This window comes from Phalangium opilio, unplaced genomic scaffold (genome assembly GCF_054372755.1).
Source record: "Phalangium opilio isolate 3A_F unplaced genomic scaffold, DU_Popi_V2 ptg000232l_1, whole genome shotgun sequence".
NCBI lineage: Eukaryota > Metazoa > Arthropoda > Arachnida > Opiliones > Phalangiidae > Phalangium > Phalangium opilio.
Genome location: NW_028324223.1, coordinates 1,186,748 through 1,214,383, shown reverse-complemented (window position 1 = coordinate 1,214,383; position 27,636 = coordinate 1,186,748). Strand labels below are relative to the sequence as shown.

Sequence of the window (27,636 nt, the reverse complement as noted above, 5' to 3'; positions counted from 1 at the left end):
CAAGTTTCAAAAATCTCCTCGCCCGAGAGAAGCCTAGCAAGTTTCAAAAATCTCCTCGCCCGGGAGAAGCCTAGCAAGTTTCAAAAATCTCCTCGCCCGAGAGAAGCCTAGCAAGTTTCAAAAATCTCCTCGCCCGGGAGAAGCCTAGCAAGTTTCAAAAATCTCCTCGCCCGGGAGAAGCCTAGCAAGTTTCAAAAATCTCCTCGCCCGGGAGAAGCCTAGCAAGTTTCAAAAATCTCCTCGCCCGGGAGAAGCCTAGCAAGAGGTACGTGTTACTTAAGTCCCCGCATGAACTGATATAATTGGTCCACCATCGAAGGCTAAACGCGGCCATGAGCGGGAGAAGAGCCGCTGTTGCTGCCAAATCCGCCGGCCATAGGCCTAGAACAAGTACAGGAACATGACTATCGACGAGGCAATGACGCTATACATCACCAAGCGCAAAACCAGGGCGAAATACGCGTTGTGGGTAGGGTTCGGCCATCTTTAAAGCGAACGCGGGTCCATCGAAGTAAAGAGTTCAAAAACGATGGTGGTATCGAAACACGCACCCGGTTGCAAACGCAGCGGGGGCGTCTAGTTCAAAATCATGCCGAACCAACACGACCTTCGAGTTCACTCTCGACCATGTGTTTCAGCCAGATTGCACGCGAGAAAACGTATTTAAGAAGGCAAAAAAAAGCTGCAAATAGGAAAGCTTCCCTCAAACGAGTGTCTGCTAAGAATGCTGCAGCAGCCGATGACGACGTGTTTGTCGCCAAAGACGATGCTCTCCTCGGTGTCATTGTCGCTAACAACAGGGAGGATATAGTAAATCAGAGAAAGCAACTAGAAGATATAGAGAGGACCGTTATCAAACTTTCCACGGGAGATGATGAAAAGAATCAGTATCTCAAAAATTAAAAAGAGGACTAGAAACGGCCAGACAACAAATACAGTAACTGGGACTTATCAACGCGAAGCGGAAAACCGGAGTAATTAATCTAATCCAAATTATTTTAGCCGCCCGCCTTTAGTTATCGAGTAACGATAATGTTTTGCGTAATTGCAGGGGGAACATCATACGCGTTCTGTCTCGAGTTCGCCCTCAACTTAACGCTACGGACACATCGACAATTAGAGTTAAGAGTTCCGAAACTTTAATTGTGGATTCGGAAGCGGCGGCGTCAACAAGCAAATCATGCCAAAGCAACACGACCTTCGAGTTCATTGTTGACCGAATTTTCAAACCCGACTGTACACCAAAAAATGTCTTTGAAGAGGTGCAGCAACGCGTAGAAATTCTGTTTGAAGGCTTCAACGTACGTGTTTTCGCGTATGGGCAAACGGGTACGGGCCAAAGACCTACACGATGGAAGGTCCCCCCCAACCTAAACGATTTGGTTGGCGACGACCAAAACCCGGAATTAGGGGTCATCCCCAGGAGCGTGCTACACGTTTTGAAACTTGTCCAAGAAATGGTCCTAATCCAATTTCTCTTAAACCGCCCGCGCCTTTAGTCATCGAGTAACGATAATGTTCCGCGTAATTGCAGGGGAACATACGTGTTCTATGTCGAGTTCGCCCTCAATTTAACGCTGCTACGGACGTGACGTCGACCGAAATAGAGCTCTAAAACGATGGTGTTATCGAAACACCCGGGGCCGCCTAGATCAAGATCATGCCGAACCAACACGACCTTCGAGTTTACCCTCGACCATGTCCATCAGCCAGATTGCACGCGAGAAAACGTATTTGAAGAAGTAAAGCGGGTTTTTAAAACCGTCCAAAAAGGATGGTGGTTGCTAGAGTCGATGCCGCCAAAGCCGAAGCCCAAGAGGCGATAGCCGCAGCCGAAGCCGCCAAGGAAAAAAGAAAAATCTATAACAGGAAAGCTTATGAGAAGCGAAAAGCAGCGAAAAAAGACGCTAGAGTCGATGTTCCCCTCAGTGTAATTGTCACCAGGAACAGTGAAGATATAGAAAATCTGAGAAAGCAACTAGCAATTTTAGAGAGGGCTGTTTTCACGCTTTGCATGAAGGTGATGAAAACCAGCCAGTCGAAGATAAAATTGAGAAAGTGGAACAGCAGACTTTTGATCTAAAAGTAATTAAACTAATCATCCAATTTCTCTTAAGCCGCCCGCCTCCAGTCATCGAGTAACCCTAATGTTTCGCGTAATTGCAGGGCGAACATACGCGTTGTGTTGCATCAAAATTAAGAATTCAAAAAACGATGGTGATTTCAAACGCGGCGGGATCTTCCAAATCAAAATCATGCCGAAGCAACATGATCTTCGAGTTCATTGTTGACCGAATTTTCAAACCCGACTGTACACCAAAAAAATGTCTTTGAAGAGGTGCAGAAATGCGTAGAAATTCTGTTTGAAGGCTTCAACGTACGTGTTTTCGCGTAAGGGCTAAAGACCTACACCGTGGAAGGTCCGTCCCCCCACCGTGAACGATTTGGTTAGCGACTACCAAAACCCGGAATTAGGAGTCATATTTTCAAACTTGCCCAAGAAATATATGGCGAATCACTATTTGATTTAACACGAAATGAAAAAGTGGGTCTAAGGTTAAATGAAAGAGAGGGAAAGGTGACCGTCGAAAATTTAGCCGTCCGCAGTCACAACCGCGGAAGATGTAAGGCCACCGAACTGATTTTTCACGATGACGCGTTTTACTCGGTCTCAAAATTTAATAATTTAATTCAGGCCATGGAAATAATAGTTAAGGCGAGAAAACAAAGGAATATTGCCACAACAACTAAAAATGTTAATTCCTCGCGTTCGCATTCAATATACATATTGAAGACAAATGGAGATAATGAAGTAAGAGCTCTGCCCAAGTTTCAATGGCAATTGTGGATTCGGAAGCGGCGGCGTCAACAAGCAACTTATCAACGCGAACCAACGTGAAAACAGAGTTCATTGTTGACCGAATTTTCAAACCCGACTGTACACCAAAAAAATGTCTTTGAAGAGGTGCAGCAACGCGTAGAAATTCTGTTTGAATCAAATTGTTTTCAAATATAGGCCTATTAATTTTCTAAATGATTTTCAAATTGGGAAATCTGAACCCGCACCCTATGTATGGTTTTTACGCCCCTTTCGGTTGATTTGGAAGAGCGCGACCCCAATCGCGTCTTCTTACCCCAAAAAATTACCCAAACTCTTAATAAATATTTGCAAAAGCGCAAACACCAAATTATGTCAGTTTAAAAAAAATATTAATTTAGGTTTAGTTAAACCCGTCGTTTTAAAATAGATTTAATGGGCATTTTTAGAGTTCAGAAAACAGTCATGGTTCCGCCTAATTTCCATTGCCGCGCTAATGCGAAATGGCGCCGTTACATCTACCGGTTGGCGGTGGTCCAACCGGAAGTGGACGTAAGCCAATGTTTCCCTCCCAAAATCATGTCGGCCATCACGCCCATCTTGGAAAGAGACCGGACGCTCGTTTTGGCCTCGACATTTTCTTTGGATTCGGCATCGCGAGCATGCCAATTGTTTCGAGGTACACACCTGGCCGAGCAAAACGTTCGCGGAACGGGGCAAGGAACGGCCTGAACCAAGGGCGAACCCAAGGAACTCCCGAACCACCGGCACACTGAAGGCCTTTTGCTCCGTTCCACCAGGGTGACCACCGGATGGAGCGCGAGGGGGAAGAATGCCACTATGCCCAAGGGCTGGGCTCGTAATAGTAGGCGCCACATCGTGTGATCGCATTAAGAACGTAAATTAGAACAACAAGATGGATTTGCTCAGAGATAAACTAGAATTAAAAGTCAGCCCTGGACTCAAAATGGAAAACCCTTGTCCAAGCAACCATGTAAATGGTTGAGCTTGAGCTTGCGCAGAAATGACGTAAAATATTTCGAGCAAAATCCTGTTTTTACGAGCTTCAATCGTGCGTGTAAATGAGCCTTAAGATCTGGACTATCCAGCCCAAAAATTATTCGTCAAAATTACCAGTTTTTTTTTTAAATATTTCTGTGATAAAAAATGTAATTTTCATAACGTGTGTTTATATAATTAAAAGCAACATTGACTTGTTCAAAAATTGTTCCTATTTTAAAATGTAATTGCCATAACTTGTGTTTAAATAATCAAAAGCAACATTGACTTGTTCAAAAATTGTTCCTATTTTAAAATGTAATTGCCATAACTTGTGTTTAAATAATCAAAAGCAACATTGACTTGTTCAAAAATTGTTCCTATTTTAAAATGTAATTGCCATAACTTGTGTTTAAATAATCAAAAGCAATATTAACTGATTAAAAATTGTTCCTATTTTCAAATGAAGCTTTGCTTTCAACATTATTTACGAGTAATTTTTTTACCTCTCCTAGTGTCGATGACGTTTCTCTTAAAAATACTTAACTAAAAATAAGGTAAGTTACTGACGATTAAAATAATTAATATCAATTATGTTTTATTCAATCAGTTAAGAAAACGTAATTTTAATATATAATAATTAGTACCGCACTTTCTCTTCCAGTTGTAAATGGTATCAATCCTCCTAGTCCTATAACCACGCACCCACAACATCTCCATTTTCAATCCTGTAATATTGCTCCATGGTGATGGAATTTTAGTTTCAAACTTTCTTGGTCGAAAATTCGAAATTTAACGGTTCCTAACTTCCTACGGCTTATAAGTTACGTATTTGACTTAATCAGGGTTTAATCAAGGATAATTAATATGTCTAAAGATAGCGCTAAACGTAAAACTTTCGATAAGCTAGAATATCCGGAAGAAATCGTCGAAAAAGAGGAAGCTATGGAAGTACAAACATTTATTAAGGTAAGCCTTGGCCTTTTTCCGTAATAACCGGCAACCGGACCATAACATGATAACATTAACGCGTGGAAATTTGTGGAATTTCGCTTTGAAATGTTATTACGACTTAAAAACTTATTATTTAACTTAATTCGAACCATTAAATAAATATTTATTAGCTTTTAATCGAAAATATATGTGAACAAAGTCTCAAACTGAAGTAGTAACACCACTATTTTCAATAGGCTATTATTTCTAAGTGACTTAAAACTGCATAAATACTTAATTTAATCATAATAATTAGCTACCTAATTAAGTATTTGCCAAAATATTACGGAAATTAAACGACAGAAACGTTTCTATTCATATATTTATTAGGCTTTTCAAGAACTACTCCAAGATAGTGACGGAAATCATTTCTCATCTGATTCCCCGCTGTCATCTGAAATGTCAGTAGACGCTACAGAAATCCAAGCTGAACCTGGATTTTGTATCAAACATTATCACGGAAAAATGCAAAAACATTTCATCAGATCACGAGCAAAACCTTTAATCGCGGAATTCGATAACAAACACAGCTCATCATTAACCGAGTATGTGAATAACCTTTAATTAAATCCGTTAGATTAACGTAATTAAGCCCCACGTGTTTCCACAACAAAAATTACATAATATAATTAATGCTTGAAAATATTTATATAACAATGATAATGAAGTGATGATATTTATGATTAATTGACCATCGTGTGACGTCACTGGGAAGATATAGAGAAAGGGGGGAGGAGGGGGCGTGGTTACATCACATCACCAACATCCGTTAGTACAGGAAAAGAATGATTGGTGAAATTGGACAGTTGAATTGAGCATTTCAAGCCAACCAACACCGACATTGTGGAAGAGTCCATTGGGGAAAGGGGGCATTTTGCAACTGTCCACGACGAAGTATTCAGGGTTCATACAAACCTGGAAAACCTGGAAAAATCAGGGAAATAAATAGTTGACAAAAACCTCAGGGAAATTTAGAATTTTTAGTAAAATTCAGGGAAATCAGGGAAATTTGCGTCAAACAGCCTAGGGCTGAGTAATTAAGCAAAATGTTAATTAACATTGTCTCCATAGAATTAAAGCGGGGCTTATAAATATAACACCATTTAACTCTGGTTCTATAAGAGATACGGGGATGTCCTTTGAGTATGTTATAGTCCTATTTCTTAGCTTTCCAACGATACCAAATACTTGGGGGCTACATCAATTAAGGCCCGAGTAATTAAGCAAAATGTTCATAAACACGCCTCTTCCATAGTATTAACATTACACCCAACTTTGGAGGCTCGTAACTCTGGTTATATTAGAGATACGGGGATGTCCCTTGAATATGTTATAGTCCTATTTGCCCCTCCCCCCCTCCTTCGTTAACATTCGTTCCATAGGATACTCCATATAGGGGAAAAACCTGGGAAATTTGTTTTCCAAATGTTGTATGAACCCTGGTATTTGAGGAAATGACCTTGCATGCCCTTCATGGCGTCTTTTAACACCGCCATGTTGCGAATATGTTTTTGCACAAAGCAACTGTCTCAATCTAAATACTTTTCATTGTTGTTTACTTTAGTTCGTTAATTTATCGCGAGTTATCGCTAATTTTATAATTAACGTTTTGCTCGCGTTTTCAACTTAAATAATTAACGCGGATAAATTAGTTTAAAATACATTTAAGAAGAGCGTAAAGGGAGGCGTAAAGTGGAATAAAATTGAGGATTCAAATTGATTAAAAATAAAGGTATCAAAATGAATAAAATAAAATCTCCGATTTAAAATTTACTCCTCCGTACGTCTAAGGATTTCTTAAGGATGAGCCGACAGGGTTGCGTTAAGACAGTTCAGGTATCGACTGAGGGTATTGACTTTGGTTTGGCGAATAGGGAGCTAACAGTTCTGACCCTGAAACGTCACACCCTTCTATCTCTTACTGGAGTTTCATCCCCCCTAACGGCGGGTTGGAAACAGTATTCTACGTGCAAAAATGCCAACCAGAAAGGGGCTGCGTGACGTCAGACTATCTCTTCCCCCTAGCCAGTTGTTAGCTCCCTATAGTGGACCATATTTATGACGTAGCCGGGCGGATTCGTGTTATCAACGAATAGGCAAAACTTTTTAATCTGGGATGGGATCCAATACGGAGTGGTCAGTTTAATTTAAGGGTTTAAAGGGCTAGTATTATCTCTAAGTTTAAAGGGCTAGTATTACCACTAAGTTTAAAGGGCTAGTATTATCTCTAAGTTTAAAGGGCTAGTATTACCACTAAGTTTAAAGGGCTAGTATTAACTCCAAGTTTAAAGGACTAGTATTAACTCCAAGTTTAAAGGACTAGTATTAACTCCAAGTTTAAAGGGCTAGTATTAACTCCAAGTTTAAAGGGCTAGTATTAACTCCAAGTTTAAAGGGCTAGTATTAACTCCAAGCTTAAAGGGCTAGTATTAACTCCAAGCTTAAAGGGCTAGTATTAACTCCAAGCTTAAAGGGCTAGTATTATCTCCATGTTTAAAGGGCTAGTATTATCTCCAAGTTTAAAGGGCTAGTAATATTTCTAAGTTTAAAGGGCTAGTATTAACTAAGTTTAAAGGGCTAGTATTATCTTTAAAGAGTTAATTTAGGGTATTTAGTTATTAACTTAAAGATTAATTGAAAATTTAATTTGATTTTCGAAACAACATGGTTATAGATGGGGCTCCAATTCCAATTAATTTTCTTATAATAATGAAAGCAAATTTGAAATTAATCGAATTCATAAATAAAAAAGGGAATAAAATGAAAATGAAAAGTTTTATTGAGCGACTTGATTACATTCCTACATATTGTTTAAACAAATGTTTTATGTTAAAATTATGGAACGCTTGATTTTTCATAGAATACTTTATAAAACAAATGGGGTTACATCAATATTAAAATAAATACACAACTAAATTAAAAAAAAAACATTAAAATGAAGAGGTCTTGTTGTTGCCCCTGCCGAGTTCGGCCGTCTTTAAAAAAGGAACGGACGTGACGTCAACCGAAATGCTGCAAAAACACGCACCACGACCTCCATACGCAAAGACGCACGCGTTCCAACCATTGAGTACGGATTTAACGCAAAGCGCGGGTCCCCTACAAGGCGGCTTTCTTTAGGAAGTCCAGTTACCTTGTAACTGATCCGCTGGACCCGCGCTTTGCTTTGAGACCCTGAAAGACATTTTCTTGCGTGCAGTCTGGCTCAAACACATGGTCGAGAGTGACCTCGAAGGTCCTGTTGGCGTGTTCTTGCAGAAGACGGCCCCGCTGCGTTTGAAATCAATGGAAGTCACGTCCGTTCCTTTTAAAGCGTAGCGCGGCTCCTGTACATCCCCTACAAGGGGACTTTCCTCCTGCAAAGGCTAGTGGGCGGGATTTATACACGGACTTATAAAACCCCGCCCACAAATATCTTCGCCAAGCCAAAACTGGACTTCGTAAGGAAAGCCGCCTTGTAGGGGATGGACCCGAGCTCCGCTTTAAGTTGAGGGCGAACTCGACAGAGAACGCGTATCTTCCCCTGCAATTACGCAAAACATTACGGTTACTCGATGACTGGAGGCGGGCGGCTAAAAGAAATTAGTTGATTAGTTTAATTACTTTTAGATCAAAAATCTGCTGTTCCACTTTCTCAATTTTTTTTCTCTGGCCGCCGTCTGATTGTCAGCCCTCTCTAAAATTGCTAGTTTCTTTCTCAGATTTCTTCACTGTTCCTGGTGACAATGACACCGAGGACACCATCGTCTTCAGCGACAAACACGTCGTCCTTGGCGACATTGGCGGCTTTCTTAGCGGCCACTCGTCTCAGGTAAGTTCTCCTATTTGCTGCTTTTTCCTTTGCCTTCTTAAGTAAGTGTCGCTTGTTTCCCACCCCATCTGGTTCACCGCAACCATCAAGAACGCTTTTTAATTGGGGTGGGGATGATATGTATAAAAAAAAATAATATAAAAAAAAGAGTTGACAGTCGGCTTCAATCAAGGATGAACATTCTAAGAAATTAATAAGGAAATATGTTGACCAGTTCGCGCAGAGGTTATTTAAGTAAATAAGTCACATTGACATACATCTTGATTGATGTCCCGACTGTCCAGTTTTTCTCGAACGCCCAATTAAAATGAAAAGCCCTTGGATGGACATGAACGATGTGTTTTGATTATAGTGGACCCAACTGCGCTCCATGATTTAATTACATAACAACAGTAATAGACAACATTAATATTACGGTCTTAAAAGTATTTAAATTTTACGGTAATTATTGAAATTTAGAAGTTGTTACCTTCCATCCACCAAGGGCCATTTCTTGGGCAAGTTTAAACACCTTCCACGGTGTAGGTCTTTCCTGACCCAGCTTGCCCATACGCGAAAACACCTACGTGTTAAATTAATTAAATTCCGTGTAAAATTAAAAACGGGGATTCTAACATTAAAGAGTGTCACTATTCTCACCCCCCGGGTAGAAATAGGCGGAAGCCTATTCCTACCCTAGGTGAAAATAGCGTAGAGGCTATATCCACCCTACCACGTGACTAAGAATTGTGGTAAGGGCCGCGGTAGGGTGAAAATAGCTTGGCTGCTATTTTCACCGCCCGGTGAAGTCTACCCCGGGTGAACATAGCGTCGAGGCTATATCCACCCTACCGCGTGACTAAGAATTTAAGTAAGGACCGCGGTAGGGTGAAAATAGCTTGGGCGCTATTTTCACCGCCCGGTGAAGGGAAAAGCATAGCGTAGAATCCGTAGATTTTATTTCCACCCTACCACGTGACTAAGAATTGAGGTAAGGGCCGCAGGAGGGTGAAAATAGCTTGGCTGCTATTTTCACCGCCCGGTGAAGTCTACCCCGGGTGAACATAGCGTCGAGGCTATATCCACCCTACCACGTGACTAAGAATTGTGGTAAGGGCCGCGGTAGGGTGAAAATAGCTTGGCTGCTATTTTCACCGCCCGGTGAAGTCTACCCCGGGTGAACATAGCGTCGAGGCTATATCCACCCTACCGCGTGACTAAGAATTTAAGTAAGGACCGCGGTAGGGTGAAAATAGCTTGGGCGCTATTTTCACCGCCCGGTGAAGGGAAAAGCATAGCGTAGAATCCGTAGATTTTATTTCCACCCTACCACGTGACTAAGAATTGAGGTAAGGGCCGCAGGAGGGTGAAAATAGCTTGGCTGCTATTTTCACCGCCCGGTGAAGTCTACCCCGGGTGAACATAGCGTCGAGGCTATATCCACCCTACCACGTGACTAAGAATTGTGGTAAGGGCCGCGGTAGGGTGAAAATAGCTTGGCTGCTATTTTCACCGCCCGGTGAAGTCTACCCCGGGTGAACATAGCGTCGAGGCTATATCCACCCTACCGCGTGACTAAGAATTTAAGTAAGGACCGCGGTAGGGTGAAAATAGCTTGGGCGCTATTTTCACCGCCCGGTGAAGGGAAAAGCATAGCGTAGAATCCGTAGATTTTATTTCCACCCTACCACGTGACTAAGAATTGAGGTAAGGGCCGCAGGAGGGTGAAAATAGCTTGGCTGCTATTTTCACCGCCCGGTGAAGTCTACCCCGGGTGAACATAGCGTCGAGGCTATATCCACCCTACCGCGTGACTAAGAATTTAAGTAAGGACCGCGGTAGGGTGAAAATAGCTTGGGCGCTATTTTCACCGCCCGGTGAAGTCTACCCCGGGTGAACATAGCGTCGAGGCTATATCCACCCTACCGCGTGACTAAGAATTTAAGTAAGGACCGCGGTAGGGTGAAAATAGCTTGGGCGCTATTTTCACCGCCCGGTGAAGTCTACCCCGGGTGAACATAGCGTCGAGGTTATATCCACCCGACCGCGTGACTAAGAATTTAAGTAAGGACCGCGGTAGGGTGAAAATAGCTTGGGCGCTATTTTCACCGCCCGGTGAAGGGAAAAGCATAGCGTAGAATCCGTAGATTTTATTTCCACCCTACCACGTGACTAAGAATTGAGGTAAGGGCCGCAGGAGGGTGAAAATAGCTTGGCTGCTATTTTCACCGCCCGGTGAAGTCTACCCCGGGTGAACATAGCGTCGAGGCTATATCCACCCTACCGCGTGACTAAGAATTTAAGTAAGGACCGCGGTAGGGTGAAAATAGCTTGGGCGCTATTTTCACCGCCCGGTGAAGTCTACCCCGGGTGAACATAGCGTCGAGGTTATATCCACCCGACCGCGTGACTAAGAATTTAAGTAAGGACCGCGGTAGGGTGAAAATAGCTTGGGCGCTATTTTCACCGCCCGGTGAAGGGAAAAGCATAGCGTAGAATCCGTAGATTTTATTTCCACCCTACCACGTGACTAAGAATTGAGGTAAGGGCCGCAGGAGGGTGAAAATAGCTTGGCTGCTATTTTCACCGCCCGGTGAAGTCTACCCCGGGTGAACATAGCGTCGAGGCTATATCCACCCTACCACGTGACTAAGAATTGTGGTAAGGGCCGCGGTAGGGTGAAAATAGCTTGGCTGCTATTTTCACCGCCCGGTGAAGTCTACCCCGGGTGAACATAGCGTCGAGGCTATATCCACCCTACCGCGTGACTAAGAATTTAAGTAAGGACCGCGGTAGGGTGAAAATAGCTTGGGCGCTATTTTCACCGCCCGGTGAAGTCTACCCCGGGTGAACATAGCGTCGAGGCTATATCCACCCTACCGCGTGACTAAGAATTTAAGTAAGGACCGCGGTAGGGTGAAAATAGCTTGGGCGCTATTTTCACCGCCCGGTGAAGTCTACCCCGGGTGAACATAGCGTCGAGGCTATATCCACCCTACCGCGTGACTAAGAATTTAAGTAAGGACCGCGGTAGGGTGAAAATAGCTTGGGCGCTATTTTCACCGCCCGGTGAAGTCTACCCCGGGTGAACATAGCGTCGAGGCTATATCCACCCTACCGCGTGACTAAGAATTTAAGTAAGGACCGCGGTAGGGTGAAAATAGCTTGGGCGCTATTTTCACCGCCCGGTGAAGTCTACCCCGGGTGAACATAGCGTCGAGGCTATATCCACCCTACCGCGTGACTAAGAATTTAAGTAAGGACCGCGGTAGGGTGAAAATAGCTTGGGCGCTATTTTCACCGCCCGGTGAAGTCTACCCCGGGTGAACATAGCGTCGAGGCTATATCCACCCTACCGCGTGACTAAGAATTTAAGTAAGGACCGCGGTAGGGTGAAAATAGCTTGGGCGCTATTTTCACCGCCCGGTGAAGTCTACCCCGGGTGAACATAGCGTCGAGGCTATATCCACCCTACCGCGTGACTAAGAATTTAAGTAAGGACCGCGGTAGGGTGAAAATAGCTTGGGCGCTATTTTCACCGCCCGGTGAAGTCTACCCCGGGTGAACATAGCGTCGAGGCTATATCCACCCTACCGCGTGACTAAGAATTTAAGTAAGGACCGCGGTAGGGTGAAAATAGCTTGGCTGCTATTTTCACCGCCCGGTGAAGTCTACCCCGGGTGAACATAGCGTCGAGGTTATATCCACCCGACCGCGTGACTAAGAATTTAAGTAAGGACCGCGGTAGGGTGAAAATAGCTTGGGCGCTATTTTCACCGCCCGGTGAAGTCTACCCCGGGTGAACATAGCGTCGAGGCTATATCCACCCTACCGCGTGACTAAGAATTTAAGTAAGGACCGCGGTAGGGTGAAAATAGCTTGGCTGCTATTTTCACCGCCCGGTGAAGTCTACCCCGGGTGAACATAGCGTCGAGGTTATATCCACCCGACCGCGTGACTAAGAATTTAAGTAAGGACCGCGGTAGGGTGAAAATAGCTTGGGCGCTATTTTCACCGCCCGGTGAAGGGAAAAGCATAGCGTAGAATCCGTAGATTTTATTTCCACCCTACCACGTGACTAAGAATTGAGGTAAGGGCCGCAGGAGGGTGAAAATAGCTTGGCTGCTATTTTCACCGCCCGGTGAAGTCTACCCCGGGTGAACATAGCGTCGAGGCTATATCCACCCTACCATGTGACTAAGTCTAAGGCTGACCCTTGTTTTATGTATTTTCAAAAAGTTAGCCATACATTTAAAGATTACGCACTATATGGAAATTATTACGAGAAGTTTCCAAAACATTTAAATAACGCTAGAAAACCTAAAACAACTTATACCATAAGCAATTTTTGGACACCATAGTTTAACTTTAGACCACGTTAGGATTATTTTGGACACTAATGTAAAAACTTGCTTTTATAATTAAACCATAGAAACTGTTCATGTTGGGAGAACTTTTGAATACAAAAAAGATCCTTATATACACATATAAAGTTATGGGATGTTTCACTGTTCTGTTGGCAGAGAGTTGAAAACACTTTTTTTTATGTTGCCAATATATCAACATCATATCATCTATATCTTTGCTCATTGTTATCTCCATAGCTATACCAGGGTCCAGTGGGAGGGATACACAAACAGGTCAGAAAATCTCTGGGTCAGGGGCCCATAGGTTTGTTGAAAACACTGCTTAGCGACCAAAATCAATTAGATTAATCGGAATGTGCAATTTTCTTCGGTTAATAATTGAAAGGGAATTAGGATATTTATTTTATTAGATATGATAAATAAGAGAATACAAAATTGATTTATTTCTCTTTTTGGGTTTTTCTTGAGTAAGATTAATTAATGTTACTAAAAAATATACTACCACACTGGTCCCAAGGACTAGTTTAAAAATTATCCTTATTTCCCAGACTGCTCTCAATCAAGGATTGACCAAAATATTCTAGGCCGCATCGCGTCACGCGGGAGTGCGCTCACGTGGTAGGGTAGGAATAGTACTCAGACTATTTTCACCCGAGGGGGGGGGGGTTGAGAATAGCGTATAAGCTATTTTCACCCGGGGGGGGGTGAGAATAGCGCGTAGGCTATTTCCACCCGGGGGTGAGAATAGACACTCTCAACATTAAAATAAGCCTATTCCGTTAACTTTATCCCATTGGAGACTTAAAGTAAAATTATTCATACCTTCGGCCATATTCTTGTAATCAGAAAACTCGTTCAATTGAAATTTGAAGATGTGTCGAAATTTATAACTGTTTTAACCGAAAATTCCACGTTGAACAGAGTGGCGCCGGACATCGAGTTCTCCATTCCGAAGACTAGACGAGAGAGACTGACACTATTCTTCACGGCGGCACCCGGTTTTTATGCGTTTGAAAATGACAAAGAAGGGGGGTGGAAAGGGGGAGGAGAGAAAGGAGGCGATGTGGACGGCAAGGGCTGAACATATTCCGAGTCTGATGGTTTTTTGTCACCATGGAGTAATATTACATGAAATTGGACTTTATACTAATGCTCTTCTAAGGCATCTACAATTATCACTCCTATAAAGTTACTCCTTGCAAAACAAAGAGATTTTTCCCGCGTTTTCGGGTGCCTGACAAGCTGGGAAATAAGGATATTTTTTAAACTAGTCCTTTGGACCAGTGACCCCCTAGTGTCTGAAATTATTTACTGGTCTCCGGACTGGTCCCAGCCTTTGCTCTCCAATAGATTTGCAATTAATAAACTGGTCCCGAGGACCAGTAACCCCCACTTCTTGAATTAAAAAACTAGTCCAAGCAATTAATAAACTGGTTTTGGACCAGAGGAAGTGTGCTATTTCCCAGCCTGGTGCCTGAGCGAGTACGCCGAGTAGCCGAATAGCGCCCCGCCGACCTCAGTCGTGGTCGAAGCTCGTCGAGCACTTAATCTCAGAAACATTTTCACATGATCCACGGTTAGTTCTATATTAATCGTGATTAAGAGAAGTTGGTTCTTGACTAATCTTTTAAACGAGACGTTTCGTTTGAAGTTTAATGAACATGAAAGAATTTTTACCGGGACAAAGACAGTAAACGTGGCCTCGTCCCGAGTCGTGTATGCGCGTTGTAACTTGTAACTCCACGTGGCGTTTAAATCAAAATGGCGCCCATCTTCCACGGTATTCGCCTCAAATTTATGGACAATTAATTGGATATTTATCGCAATTAGGGAAAGTTTAATTGTTTTAATTATTTATTTCGATTTCCGTCAAGTAGTCGCGAAATTACGGTTGAGATTTAATTTTAAGCCAGCGACTTTCTACCGCCGCAAACCGCGATTGACTCTGGTACATGGTCCTGTACTTTTGTTTTCGCTTCAACGGAGTTACCGCTCTCTATACGGGATACCGGGCACCCACTGAAGTGAGCCCCTGAACTGTCTGGGAGATCCGAGGGGTGTTCGCCCCTACAGAGAGACCTTTTTGGACACGAAGCGCCGACGCAACTACCAGAGACGACCTTTGAATTTCTTTTTGGATCTGCTGGGGGTCAAATGGAAGCCCAGGATGGCTTATTTCGAGCTATAACTCGCGGCTCTACCAGCTTTACGGAACCTCTTCTGGAAACCACGTGTGGTGAGTGAGAATTTAACCAAAGATGCTAGATCAATTTAGTTGAACGTATCTGAAATAGTTAGGGCAAGAAGCGATATCTAGTTTATTAGGGAGAAGGTTTAAGATGCCTGAGTATTCGCGCGCCATAGAGTAGTGTCGGTAGAGAGGGGAGTAGACTGTTTATCCCTCTTAGGCGCGCTTTTGTAAGAGGGGATACTGTACGCGCCTGGTAGGGGGATGACACTAAGAGATAGAATAATGTCAGTTCTACGTATGCAAACGTCATACCCATCTATCTCTTAGCTAAATGTCATCCCCCTACCAGGCGCGTACAGTATCCCCTCTTACAAAAGCGCGCCTAGAGGGAGGGATACACAGTTTACTCTTCCCTCTACCGACACTGCTCTATGGTATGACGTTTGCATAGTAGAACTGACATTACTCTATAGTCCCAATCCCCCCTTTCAAAATACAAGGGGGGATGGGCTAGCTCGCCTCTCCTCATTGGCGTCGCGATGACGTGAGCTTTCAAGAACCAATGAGATGCTGGTTGTAATTTAGAGGCGGGGATTAACTCCGGACCTACGTTAATGTGGCGAATTTAAACCTGTCTAATAAACTAGGCATCACTTCTTGGATAGGGATATTCTAACCGAGTTTAATAGTAGCTTTTAAAGCTTTTTTAAACATATTTAAATATTCGTAAATTGCTATGAGATTAGTAGAACTGTATGTTAAGTTGCAAAGAGTCTGTCCCCGTGTCCCTGGACACAGATACAGCCATTTTTACCCCTTCCCCCCCCGCGTCTTTTGAAGATAGAGTAATGGCAGTTTCCCAGCTTTGACTGTATTAAGGTCTATGGGCAAATAACATGGGCAGCCACTAGTCTATAGACAACTTTCTTAGTAACTTTTAAATAATAGAAACCGGAACTTTACGAATCTTTTATGGACGAGTTAAAATCGAGACTTTTAACAGGGTCCATACAAACCTGGGAAAAATCAGGGAAATAGATAGTTGACACAAACCCCAGGGAAAATTCAGGGAAATTTGCTGTGACAAACAGGGGCCGAGTAATTAAGCAAAATGTTCGTGAACATACCCTCCATAGGATTAACATTACACTAAACTTTGAGCCTCGTAACTCTGTTTCTACTAGAGATACGGTGATGTCCTTTGAGTATGTTATAGTCCAATTTGTCCCCCATCCAACCATACTAAAAACTTGGGGCTACGACAAACAGGGGCCGAGTAATTAAGCAAAACGTAAACAAACAACCCCCCTCCATAGGAATAGCATTAGAGCCAACTTTGGAGGCTCGTAACTCTGGTTCTACTAGAGATACGGAGATGTCATTTGAGTATGTTATAGTCCAATTTGTCCCCCATCCAACCATACTAAAAACTTAGGGCTACGACAAACAGGGGCCGAGTAATTAAGCAAAACTTAAACAAACAACCCCCCTCCATAGGAATAGCATTAGACCCAACTTTGGAGGCTCGTAACTCTGGTTCTACTTGAGATACGGAGATGTTCTTTGAGTATGTTATAGTGCAATTTGTCCCCCATCCAACCATACTAAAAACTTAGGGCTACGACAAACAGGGGCCGAGTAATTAAGCAAAACTTAAACAAACAACCCCCCTCCATAGGAATAGCATTAGACCCAACTTTGGAGGCTCGTAACTCTGGTTCTACTTGAGATACGGAGATGTTCTTTGAGTATGTTATAGTGCAATTTGTCCCCCATCCAACCATACTAAAAACTTAGGGCTACGACAAACAGGGGCCGAGTAATTAAGCAAAACTTAAACAAACAACCCCCCTCCATAGGAATAGCATTAGACCCAACTTTGGAGGCTCGTAACTCTGGTTCTACTTGAGATACGGAGATGTTCTTTGAGTATGTTATAGTCCAATTTGTCCCCCATCCAACCATACTAAAAACTTGGGGCTACGACAAACAGGGGCCGAGTAATTAAGCAAAACATAAACAAACAACCCCCCTCCATAGGAATAGCATTAGACCCAACTTTGGAGGCTCGTAACTCTGGTTCTACTTGAGATACGGAGATGTTCTTTGAGTATGTTATAGTGCAATTTGTCCCCCATCCAACCATACTAAAAACTTAGGGCTACGACAAACAGGGGCCGAGTAATTAAGCAAAACTTAAACAAACAACCCCCCTCCATAGGAATAGCATTAGACCCAACTTTGGAGGCTCGTAACTCTGGTTCTACTTGAGATACGGTGATGTCCTTTGAGTATGTTATAGTCCAATTTGTCCCCCATCCAACCATACTAAAAACTTGGGGCTACGACAAACAGGGGCCGAGTAATTAAGCAAAACATAAACAAACAACCCCCCTCCATAGGAATAGCATTAGACCCAACTTTGGAGGCTCGTAACTCTGGTTCTACTTGAGATACGGAGATGTTCTTTGAGTATGTTATAGTGCAATTTGTCCCCCATCCAACCATACTAAAAACTTAGGGCTACGACAAACAGGGGCCGAGTAATTAAGCAAAACTTAAACAAACAACCCCCCTCCATAGGAATAGCATTAGACCCAACTTTGGAGGCTCGTAACTCTGGTTCTACTTGAGATACGGTGATGTCCTTTGAGTATGTTATAGTCCAATTTGTCCCCCATCCAACCATACTAAAAACTTGGGGCTACGACAAACAGGGGCCGAGTAATTAAGCAAAACATAAACAAACAACCCCCCTCCATAGGAATAGCATTAGACCCAACTTTGGAGGCTCGTAACTCTGGTTCTACTTGAGATACGGAGATGTTCTTTGAGTATGTTATAGTGCAATTTGTCCCCCATCCAACCATACTAAAAACTTAGGGCTACGACAAACAGGGGCCGAGTAATTAAGCAAAACTTAAACAAACAACCCCCCTCCATAGGAATAGCATTAGACCCAACTTTGGAGGCTCGTAACTCTGGTTCTACTTGAGATACGGTGATGTCCTTTGAGTATGTTATAGTCCAATTTGTCCCCCATCCAACCATACTAAAAACTTGGGGCTACGACAAACAGGGGCCGAGTAATTAAGCAAAACATAAACAAACAACCCCCCTCCATAGGAATAGCATTAGACCCAACTTTGGAGGCTCGTAACTCTGGTTCTACTTGAGATACGGAGATGTTCTTTGAGTATGTTATAGTGCAATTTGTCCCCCATCCAACCATACTAAAAACTTAGGGCTACGACAAACAGGGGCCGAGTAATTAAGCAAAACTTAAACAAACAACCCCCCTCCATAGGAATAGCATTAGACCCAACTTTGGAGGCTCGTAACTCTGGTTCTACTTGAGATACGGAGATGTTCTTTGAGTATGTTATAGTCCAATTTGTCCCCCATCCAACCATACTAAAAACTTGGGGCTACGACAAACAGGGGCCGAGTAATTAAGCAAAACATAAACAAACAACCCCCCTCCATAGGAATAGCATTAGACCCAACTTTGGAGGCTCGTAACTCTGGTTCTACTTGAGATACGGAGATGTTCTTTGAGTATGTTATAGTGCAATTTGTCCCCCATCCAACCATACTAAAAACTTAGGGCTACGACAAACAGGGGCCGAGTAATTAAGCAAAACTTAAACAAACAACCCCCCTCCATAGGAATAGCATTAGACCCAACTTTGGAGGCTCGTAACTCTGGTTCTACTTGAGATACGGTGATGTCCTTTGAGTATGTTATAGTCCAATTTGTCCCCCATCCAACCATACTAAAAACTTGGGGCTACGACAAACAGGGGCCGAGTAATTAAGCAAAACGTAAACAAACAACCCCCCTCCATAGGAATAGCATTAGACCCATCTTTGGAGGCTCGTAACTCTGGTTCTACTAGAGATACGGAGATGTCATTTGAGTATGTTATAGTCCAATTTGTCCCCCATCCAACCATACTAAAAACTTGGGGCTACGACAAACAGGGGCCGAGTAATTAAGCAAAACGTAAACAAACAACCCCCCTCCATAGGAATAGCATTAGACTAAACTTTGCAGGCTCGTAACTCTGGTTCTACTTGAGATACGGGGATGTCCTTTGAGTATGTTATAGTCCAATTTGTCCCCCATCCAACCATACTAAAAACTTAGGGCTACGACAAACAGGGGCCGAGTAATTAAGCAAAACTTAAACAAACAACCCCCCTCCATAGGAATAGCATTAGACCCAACTTTGGAGGCTCGTAACTCTGGTTCTACTTGAGATACGGAGATGTTCTTTGAGTATGTTATAGTGCAATTTGTCCCCCATCCAACCATACTAAAAACTTAGGGCTACGACAAACAGGGGCCGAGTAATTAAGCAAAACTTAAACAAACAACCCCCCTCCATAGGAATAGCATTAGACCCAACTTTGGAGGCTCGTAACTCTGGTTCTACTTGAGATACGGAGATGTTCTTTGAGTATGTTATAGTGCAATTTGTCCCCCATCCAACCATACTAAAAACTTAGGGCTACGACAAACAGGGGCCGAGTAATTAAGCAAAACTTAAACAAACAACCCCCCTCCATAGGAATAGCATTAGACCCAACTTTGGAGGCTCGTAACTCTGGTTCTACTTGAGATACGGAGATGTTCTTTGAGTATGTTATAGTCCAATTTGTCCCCCATCCAACCATACTAAAAACTTGGGGCTACGACAAACAGGGGCCGAGTAATTAAGCAAAACATAAACAAACAACCCCCCTCCATAGGAATAGCATTAGACCCAACTTTGGAGGCTCGTAACTCTGGTTCTACTTGAGATACGGAGATGTTCTTTGAGTATGTTATAGTGCAATTTGTCCCCCATCCAACCATACTAAAAACTTAGGGCTACGACAAACAGGGGCCGAGTAATTAAGCAAAACTTAAACAAACAACCCCCCTCCATAGGAATAGCATTAGACCCAACTTTGGAGGCTCGTAACTCTGGTTCTACTTGAGATACGGTGATGTCCTTTGAGTATGTTATAGTCCAATTTGTCCCCCATCCAACCATACTAAAAACTTGGGGCTACGACAAACAGGGGCCGAGTAATTAAGCAAAACATAAACAAACAACCCCCCTCCATAGGAATAGCATTAGACCCAACTTTGGAGGCTCGTAACTCTGGTTCTACTTGAGATACGGAGATGTTCTTTGAGTATGTTATAGTGCAATTTGTCCCCCATCCAACCATACTAAAAACTTAGGGCTACGACAAACAGGGGCCGAGTAATTAAGCAAAACTTAAACAAACAACCCCCCTCCATAGGAATAGCATTAGACCCAACTTTGGAGGCTCGTAACTCTGGTTCTACTTGAGATACGGTGATGTCCTTTGAGTATGTTATAGTCCAATTTGTCCCCCATCCAACCATACTAAAAACTTGGGGCTACGACAAACAGGGGCCGAGTAATTAAGCAAAACATAAACAAACAACCCCCCTCCATAGGAATAGCATTAGACCCAACTTTGGAGGCTCGTAACTCTGGTTCTACTTGAGATACGGAGATGTTCTTTGAGTATGTTATAGTGCAATTTGTCCCCCATCCAACCATACTAAAAACTTAGGGCTACGACAAACAGGGGCCGAGTAATTAAGCAAAACTTAAACAAACAACCCCCCTCCATAGGAATAGCATTAGACCCAACTTTGGAGGCTCGTAACTCTGGTTCTACTTGAGATACGGTGATGTCCTTTGAGTATGTTATAGTCCAATTTGTCCCCCATCCAACCATACTAAAAACTTGGGGCTACGACAAACAGGGGCCGAGTAATTAAGCAAAACATAAACAAACAACCCCCCTCCATAGGAATAGCATTAGACCCAACTTTGGAGGCTCGTAACTCTGGTTCTACTTGAGATACGGAGATGTTCTTTGAGTATGTTATAGTGCAATTTGTCCCCCATCCAACCATACTAAAAACTTAGGGCTACGACAAACAGGGGCCGAGTAATTAAGCAAAACTTAAACAAACAACCCCCCTCCATAGGAATAGCATTAGACCCAACTTTGGAGGCTCGTAACTCTGGTTCTACTTGAGATACGGAGATGTTCTTTGAGTATGTTATAGTCCAATTTGTCCCCCATCCAACCATACTAAAAACTTGGGGCTACGACAAACAGGGGCCGAGTAATTAAGCAAAACATAAACAAACAACCCCCCTCCATAGGAATAGCATTAGACCCAACTTTGGAGGCTCGTAACTCTGGTTCTACTTGAGATACGGAGATGTTCTTTGAGTATGTTATAGTGCAATTTGTCCCCCATCCAACCATACTAAAAACTTAGGGCTACGACAAACAGGGGCCGAGTAATTAAGCAAAACTTAAACAAACAACCCCCCTCCATAGGAATAGCATTAGACCCAACTTTGGAGGCTCGTAACTCTGGTTCTACTTGAGATACGGTGATGTCCTTTGAGTATGTTATAGTCCAATTTGTCCCCCATCCAACCATACTAAAAACTTGGGGCTACGACAAACAGGGGCCGAGTAATTAAGCAAAACGTAAACAAACAACCCCCCTCCATAGGAATAGCATTAGACCCATCTTTGGAGGCTCGTAACTCTGGTTCTACTAGAGATACGGAGATGTCATTTGAGTATGTTATAGTCCAATTTGTCCCCCATCCAACCATACTAAAAACTTGGGGCTACGACAAACAGGGGCCGAGTAATTAAGCAAAACGTAAACAAACAACCCCCCTCCATAGGAATAGCATTAGACTAAACTTTGCAGGCTCGTAACTCTGGTTCTACTTGAGATACGGGGATGTCCTTTGAGTATGTTATAATCCCATTTGTCCCCCATCTAACCATACTAAAAACTTAGGGCTACGACAAATAGGGGCCGAGTAATTAAGCAAAACGTAAACAAACAACCCCCCTCCATAGGAATAGCATTACACTAAACTTTGGAGGAGGCTCGTAACTCTGGAAAATTCAGGGAAGTATGTGGGGGGAAAACCTGGGAATCTCGGGGAAATTTGTTTTCAAAAGTTCTATGAACCCTGTTTAAGTAACAACACAGATAACAATCTTAGTCCACACCAGCTGATGTGGTACTCGTTAATCTCCTAATTGTCCCTACTTGGCAACATGACGTGTCCACATGCCGTAGACACTGGCCGGTTTCTGTTTCCGGTCGATTGCTAGGGTTTCATTAGATATCTCCGAGTAATTGAACGTTATTTTAATTTATTTAAGACTTTTTTAAAATCCGTCAAAACGTTTTAAAATTTTGTGAAAATTTATTTTAACATTTTTCAACATTGTCAGTTGAAAAATATTTTTTTTTTTTTTTGTTTTCAGAAATGGGTTCCTAAATTTTGCAATTGTTTATTTTTTGCACAAAACGTAACGAGTTTATCGTTGCGTCGAAATTTTCTTCATTGGGGACACGTTTATAATCAGCAACGTTTTCGAATTTCCGCCCAAGGAATTCTTAAATAAGCGCGTTGTTTGTTTCTATTTTATTTTATTTTTTGCAACCAAGTTTCCTTTACCTCATCGAATACGTTTTCTCGCGTGCTCATGGCCGCGTTTAGCCCTCGATGGTGGACCAATTATATCACTGTTCATGCGGGGATTAAACACGTACCTCCCGCTTGTCCCCATTTGGATCGTAGCGAACACACGCGCGTTCCAACCATTGAGTACGGATTTAAGTACCTCCTTAACCTCTTCAAATACATTTTCTCGCGTGCAATGTGGCTGAAGGACATGGTCGAGAGTGAACTCAAAGGCCTAGCCGCGTTTGAAACCGGGTGTTTCGATACCACCATCGTCTAAGATGGGTTAACGATTGGTTTATGTTTTTCGTTTCTATTTTATTTTTTTTTTCTTTTTTCGCAACCAAGTTTCCTTCGCAAAGTTTTTCTCTACCAGCTAAATCTATGAGATTTATTTCATTAGCCAAAAAAACAATGATACCAGCAACTTACCGTTGAAACTTCGGCCCGTTACTTCTTTATCTCCATTTGTCTTCAATATGTATATTGAATGCGAACGCGAGGAAGTAACATTTTTAGTTGTTGGGGCAATATTCCTTTGTTTTCTCGCTTTAACTATTACTTCTATGGCCTGAAATAAATTATTTAATTTTGAGACCGAGAAAAACGAGCGTCATCGTGAAAAAAATCAGTTCGGTGGCCATGGCCTTGCATCTTCCGCGGTTGTGACTCTGCGAACGGCTAAATTGTCAACTGTGACCTTTCCCTCTCTTTCATTTATATTTAAACCCACTTTTTCATTTCTGGTCTGGGGATGACCCCTATATCCGGGTCGTCTGTAACGAAATTGTTTGCCGTCAGGGGACCTTCCATTGTGTGGGTCTTTCCTGACCCTGTCTGGCCATGAGCAAAAACGCACACATTGAAGCCTTTGAAAACATATTCCACGCATTTTCGCGCCTCTTCAAAGACATCCATTTGTGTTGAGTCGTGTGCGAAAATGCGGTCCACAATAAACTGCTGTTTCGAATTGCTTCGCGTTTGTTTGTTTGAAGACTGTGCCACTTCTGAACACACAAGCAATTCTTCAGGCGTTTTGACTTCAATTGTAGAAGTAGCTGTTTTGTCATAGAGAGGGCGAATCCTACAAAGAACGCGTATGTTCCCCTGCAATTACGCAAAACATTACGGTTACTCGATAAGTAGAGGCGGGCGGCTTAAAGAAATTGGATTAGTTTAATTACTTTTAAATTGAACTTTTTCTTCTGCTCCCGATGGTTAGTTTCCTCATTTTTTGCTCGTTCCCTTTCAAGCTCCTTCAACAACTTTCGAGTAACGTCTTCACTTTCTTGCACTTTCGCATCCTTTTCTTGCAGTTGCGCATCCTTTTCTTGCAGTCGCGCCGCAAGGGCCTTAACTTGTTCTTCCAGGCAAAAGGTTTTTTTCAACAGCTGCTCAACACCGCTGGTTTGGGTGCTGGTATCAGCGCGGTTGTCGGCGCAGTTTTCGGTGCTGGTATCAGCGCGGTTGTCGGCGCAGTTTTCGGTGCTGGTATCAGCGCGGTTGTCGGCGCAGTTTTCGGTGGTGGTATCAGCGCGGTTGTCGGCGCAGTTTTCGGTGGTGGTATCAGCGCTGTTGTCGGCGCAGTTTTCGGTGGTGGCAGCCGCTGCTTTTTTCTTTTCTTGCCGCTTTTTATACGCCCTTTTATTGGCCTCGCTCTTCAACTCCTTTTCTTTATCAATTTTGGCTTTTTTGGCCTTCGCTGCGTCTTTAGCCTCAATTTCACGAAAGTACACCTCTGTGAGGTCTTCCACCGTTTTGGCTTGTCTGCGTCGCTTTTTGTTGATTTTGATCTAAAAATCCCATTAAGCATTATTAATTTCAATTCGAACAAATTAAAATGAAAGAATAATACCAGTGGCGATTCTAGCGATCCTTCCATAATTTATTTATCTGTGGCGCTTAAGAAAAAGGATAATCGACCCGGAAGCGTCAGGCTGCAGGAAGCAACTACCGAATAATTTAACGTGACTTTCCGAAGAAAGTTCCCTCTGCCGTATGCGAAGACGCGCGCGTTCCACCCTTTCAGTGTCGATTTAATTACCTCCTTCACCTCATCAAATACGTTTTCTTGATTGCATTCTGGTTTCAATACATAGTCAAGATTGAATTCTAAGGTCCTATTGCTTTGGACGGTCTAGCCGCGTTTGAAATCACCAAGGTTTTTGAATTTTTAACTTAAATACATTGGGATTTCAAAGGTGGACGAAACCTAAGCGTAACGCGTATGTTCGCCCTGCAATTACGTGAAACATTAGGGTTACTCGATGACTGGAGGCGGGCGGCTTAAGAGAAATTGGATGATTAGTTTAATTACTTTTAAATCAAATGTCTGCTGTTCCACTTTCTCAACTTTCTCTGTGACAGGCTGGTTTTCCTCACGCGTAAAAAAAGCGCTCTCTAACGTCGCCAGTTGCCTTCTCAGAATTTCTAAATATTCATTGTTCCTAGTGAAAATTACTGTCAAGGGAACATCTATTTTGGCAACAAAAGATTCGTCCTTGGCAGCGGCGGTGGCGGTGGCGGCTTTTTTAGCCACTCTTTTCAGATACGCCTTTCGATTGGCTGCTTTCTTTAAAGCCTTCTTTTCCTCTTTTGAGGGGCTGAGTAGGCTAACCTTAACTCTTTTCCGTTGAGAAGTGGATGACGAATTTTTTCTCTTTCGAATCGATTCCTCCAAAGTTTAAAAGCGTACATTAGGCATTAGTAATCTCAATTCGAGCAAATTAAAATCAAAGAATAATACCATGCTTGATTCTTCCATATTGCCTAGGTTTTTATAACCCAAGGAGAGATAATCCATACAAGATCAGCAGCGGCCTAATCTGATCTAGTTTCTGATGTAAACCTAACCGTAACGCGTATGTTCGCCCTGCAATTACGTGAAACATTACGGTTACTCGATGACTGGAGGCGGGCGGCTTAAGAGAAATTGGATGATTAGTTCAATTACTTTTAGATCAAAAGTCTGCTGTTCCACTTTCTCAATTTTTTCACTGGCCGGTGTTGTTGTCATCACCTCCCACGCAAAGCGTGAAAACGGCCCTCTCTAAAATTGCTAGTTGCTTTCTCAGATTTTCTATATCTTCACTGTTCCTGGTGACAATTACACTGAGGGGAACATCGACTCTAGCGTCTTTTTTCGCTGCCTTTCTCTTCTCATAAGCTTTCCGGTTATATATTTTTCTTTTTGCCTTGGCGGCTTCGGCAGCATCGGCCATTGCTGCTTCTAACAGGGCGCCTCTATCCTCGGCTACGGCTATGGCGGCCTTGGCTGCGGTTATCGCCTCTTGGGCTTGGGCGGCATCGGGCGCGGCTGCGTCGCATTTTGCGGCTTTATCCTCTGCTGCAGCTATGGCGGCCTTGGCTGCGGCTGTGGCCTCTTCGGCAGTAGCTGCCACTTTATACGCTGCTATTTTCGCTTTTTCCATTGTTTAACTGTAAAAAACTACATTAAAAATGGAAGACCTAGTTAATTAATATTTAGACAATTTTAAGTTAAAGAAAACAATTAATCCTATTATTCTGTCTAAATAACCTAATCGAGCCTTACCGAGGTAATTAAAACTTTGCAAACTTCTTGGGGACTTCAACTGAACAAACAAACTGACCCCTTATCCGGGCCCGCGGTCTTGTTTTATATCGTCGAGACGCCGGTGATTGCGTCAATTTTTCTCTGACCGGTGTTGTTGTCATCACCTCCCACGCAAAGCGTGAAAACAGCCCTCTCTAAAATTGCTAGTTTCTTTCTCAATCTTCACTGTTCCTGGTGACAATTACACTGAGGGGAACATCGTCATTGGCGACAAACACGTCGTCCTTGGCAGAGGCGGCGGTGGCTTTTTTAGCAGCCACTCTTTTCAGGTACGCCTTTCGATTGGCTGCTTTTTTTTGCAGCCTTTTTTTCCTCTTTTGCGAGGCTTAGTAGGCTAAGCTTTGGTTTCTTGGGTTGAGTAGTGGAACTTGATGAATTTTTCCTCTTTCGAAATGATTCCAAAGTCTAGAAAAAAAATCCCATGCATAATAAAAATAAATGCAAAAAATGCAAACCAAAATATTAAAAACCATGCAATTGCATCTGCAAATAAATTTTTATTTTAAAAAAAGCAATTCCATGCAATTGCTTAAAAGTGCAATTATGTACCAAAAAATTAATCATAAAATTAACTAAATCGAAATTATATATTTGTAAGAAAATACTAAGCGTGCATAAAAGGGGTTAAGGGTGAAAGGTCAATTTAGGTTTAGGCGCTCTTGTAAATAGGAGAGTTACATTTATTTTGTAAAATAGTTTGAAAAATTCATTACGTAAATTTTTTTTAAACAGTTAAAGATTATTTTTAAAGTATTTAGGAATGTAAGTTTCTTGAGGCGGGCTGTTTAAGAGAAATTAGATTAGTTTAATTACTTTTAAATTGAATTGGCGTGGAGACCGGCTTGCTCATTGGCAGCCGCTGCTCTTTTCCTTGCAACCCTTTTTTTATAAGCCCTTTGATTAGCCAGTTTTTTCTTTTTTGGCCTTGGCGGCGGCTTTAGCCTCAATTTCACCATAGTACACCTCTATAAGGTCTTCCGCAGTTCTGGCCTGTCTCGGACGCTTTTTGTTCAATTTGATCTAAAAATCCCATTAAGCATTATTAATTTCAATTCGAACAAATTAAAACGAAAGAATAATACCTGCACTAGAGATTCTTCCATACTTTAAATGTCAATAACTACATTAATATTAAAATGAAAGACCTAATTAATTAATATCAGGGTTCGTACGGAGCCTGGAAAACCTGGATAAGTCAGGGATATGGAAAATAGGGGAAAAAGTCAGGGATTTGAAACTTTTCCCTAAAAAGTCGGGGATATGTCAGGGATTTGAAACTTTTCCCTAAAAAGTCGGGGATATGTCAGGGATTTGAAACTTTTCCCTAAAAAGTCGGGGA

General features: G+C 42.6%; 3 protein-coding genes, 1 long non-coding RNA gene and 1 pseudogene across 9 annotated transcripts in view; 1 reads left to right on the top strand and 4 right to left on the bottom strand.

The window, feature by feature from the left end:
* Positions 1-206: 206 nt before the first annotated feature.
* LOC149612720 (uncharacterized) lies at positions 207-24,367 on the top strand. Of its 2 annotated transcripts, XM_089858286.1 has the most exons (6): positions 207-974; positions 1,052-4,786; positions 5,141-5,355; positions 8,512-8,621; positions 13,889-15,203; positions 22,503-24,367. In XM_089858286.1, exons 2-4 carry the CDS (start codon positions 4,685-4,687, stop codon positions 8,531-8,533), a joined length of 339 nt encoding a protein of 112 aa, XP_089714412.1. In that variant the 5' UTR covers positions 207-974; positions 1,052-4,684; the 3' UTR covers positions 8,534-8,621; positions 13,889-15,203; positions 22,503-24,367. The 2 variants fall into 2 exon arrangements, with proteins under 2 accessions (XP_089714412.1, XP_089714413.1); XM_089858287.1 differs by lacking the exons at positions 5,141-5,355; positions 8,512-8,621; positions 13,889-15,203; positions 22,503-24,367 and having other exon boundaries at positions 1,052-2,085; positions 2,167-4,285.
* The window catches only part of LOC149612716 (uncharacterized), a 52,910-nt gene continuing 31,560 nt past the window's right edge, over positions 6,287-27,636 (bottom strand). The window contains exon 3 of the mRNA XM_089858280.1: positions 6,287-6,344. Within this exon, the coding sequence (XP_089714406.1) occupies positions 6,294-6,344 (51 nt within the window). The 3' untranslated portion in view covers positions 6,287-6,293. The remainder of the gene's footprint in view (positions 6,345-27,636) is intronic.
* On the bottom strand, positions 8,276-8,989 carry LOC149612721 (uncharacterized). The gene is made up of 3 exons (XR_016376361.1): positions 8,879-8,989; positions 8,414-8,803; positions 8,276-8,333 (listed from the first exon to the last, which is right to left on the bottom strand). It is a non-coding gene; the product is annotated as an uncharacterized LOC149612721 (long non-coding RNA).
* On the bottom strand, positions 22,498-24,691 carry LOC149612719 (carboxy-terminal kinesin 2-like; annotated as a pseudogene). The gene is made up of 7 exons (XR_016376351.1): positions 24,558-24,691; positions 23,887-24,495; positions 23,436-23,809; positions 23,107-23,316; positions 22,792-22,904; positions 22,697-22,740; positions 22,498-22,634 (listed from the first exon to the last, which is right to left on the bottom strand). The product of XR_016376351.1 is annotated as a carboxy-terminal kinesin 2-like (transcript).
* LOC149612718 (uncharacterized) lies at positions 24,801-27,037 on the bottom strand. 4 transcript variants are annotated; one of them, XM_089858285.1, is made up of 3 exons: positions 25,449-25,574; positions 25,020-25,376; positions 24,801-24,938 (listed from the first exon to the last, which is right to left on the bottom strand). In XM_089858285.1, exons 1-3 carry the CDS (start codon positions 25,503-25,505, stop codon positions 24,915-24,917), a joined length of 438 nt encoding a protein of 145 aa, XP_089714411.1. In that variant the 5' UTR covers positions 25,506-25,574; the 3' UTR covers positions 24,801-24,914. The 4 variants fall into 4 exon arrangements, 3 of the variants coding, with proteins under 3 accessions (XP_089714411.1, XP_089714409.1, XP_089714410.1); XM_089858283.1 differs by lacking the exon at positions 24,801-24,938 and adding an exon at positions 25,656-27,037 and having other exon boundaries at positions 25,235-25,574; XM_089858284.1 differs by lacking the exon at positions 24,801-24,938 and adding an exon at positions 26,256-27,037 and having other exon boundaries at positions 25,235-26,150.

What these genes read in the sequence shown, in the direction of transcription:
- LOC149612720 (XM_089858286.1), top strand. Translation starts at nt 4,685, where the DNA reads ATGTCTAAAGATAGCGCTAAACGTAAAACTTTCGATAAGCTAGAATAT. An exon ending in AAGTACAAACATTTATTAAG is followed by an intron (nt 4,787 to 5,140) that starts GTAAGCCTTGGC and finishes TATATTTATTAG; the next exon opens with GCTTTTCAAGAACTACTCCA. An exon ending in CACAGCTCATCATTAACCGA is followed by an intron (nt 5,356 to 8,511) that starts GTATGTGAATAA and finishes TTTCTTTCTCAG; the next exon opens with ATTTCTTCACTGTTCCTGGT.
- LOC149612718 (XM_089858283.1), bottom strand. Translation starts at nt 26,133, where the DNA reads ATGGAAAAAGCGAAAATAGCAGCGTATAAAGTGGCAGCTACTGCCGAA.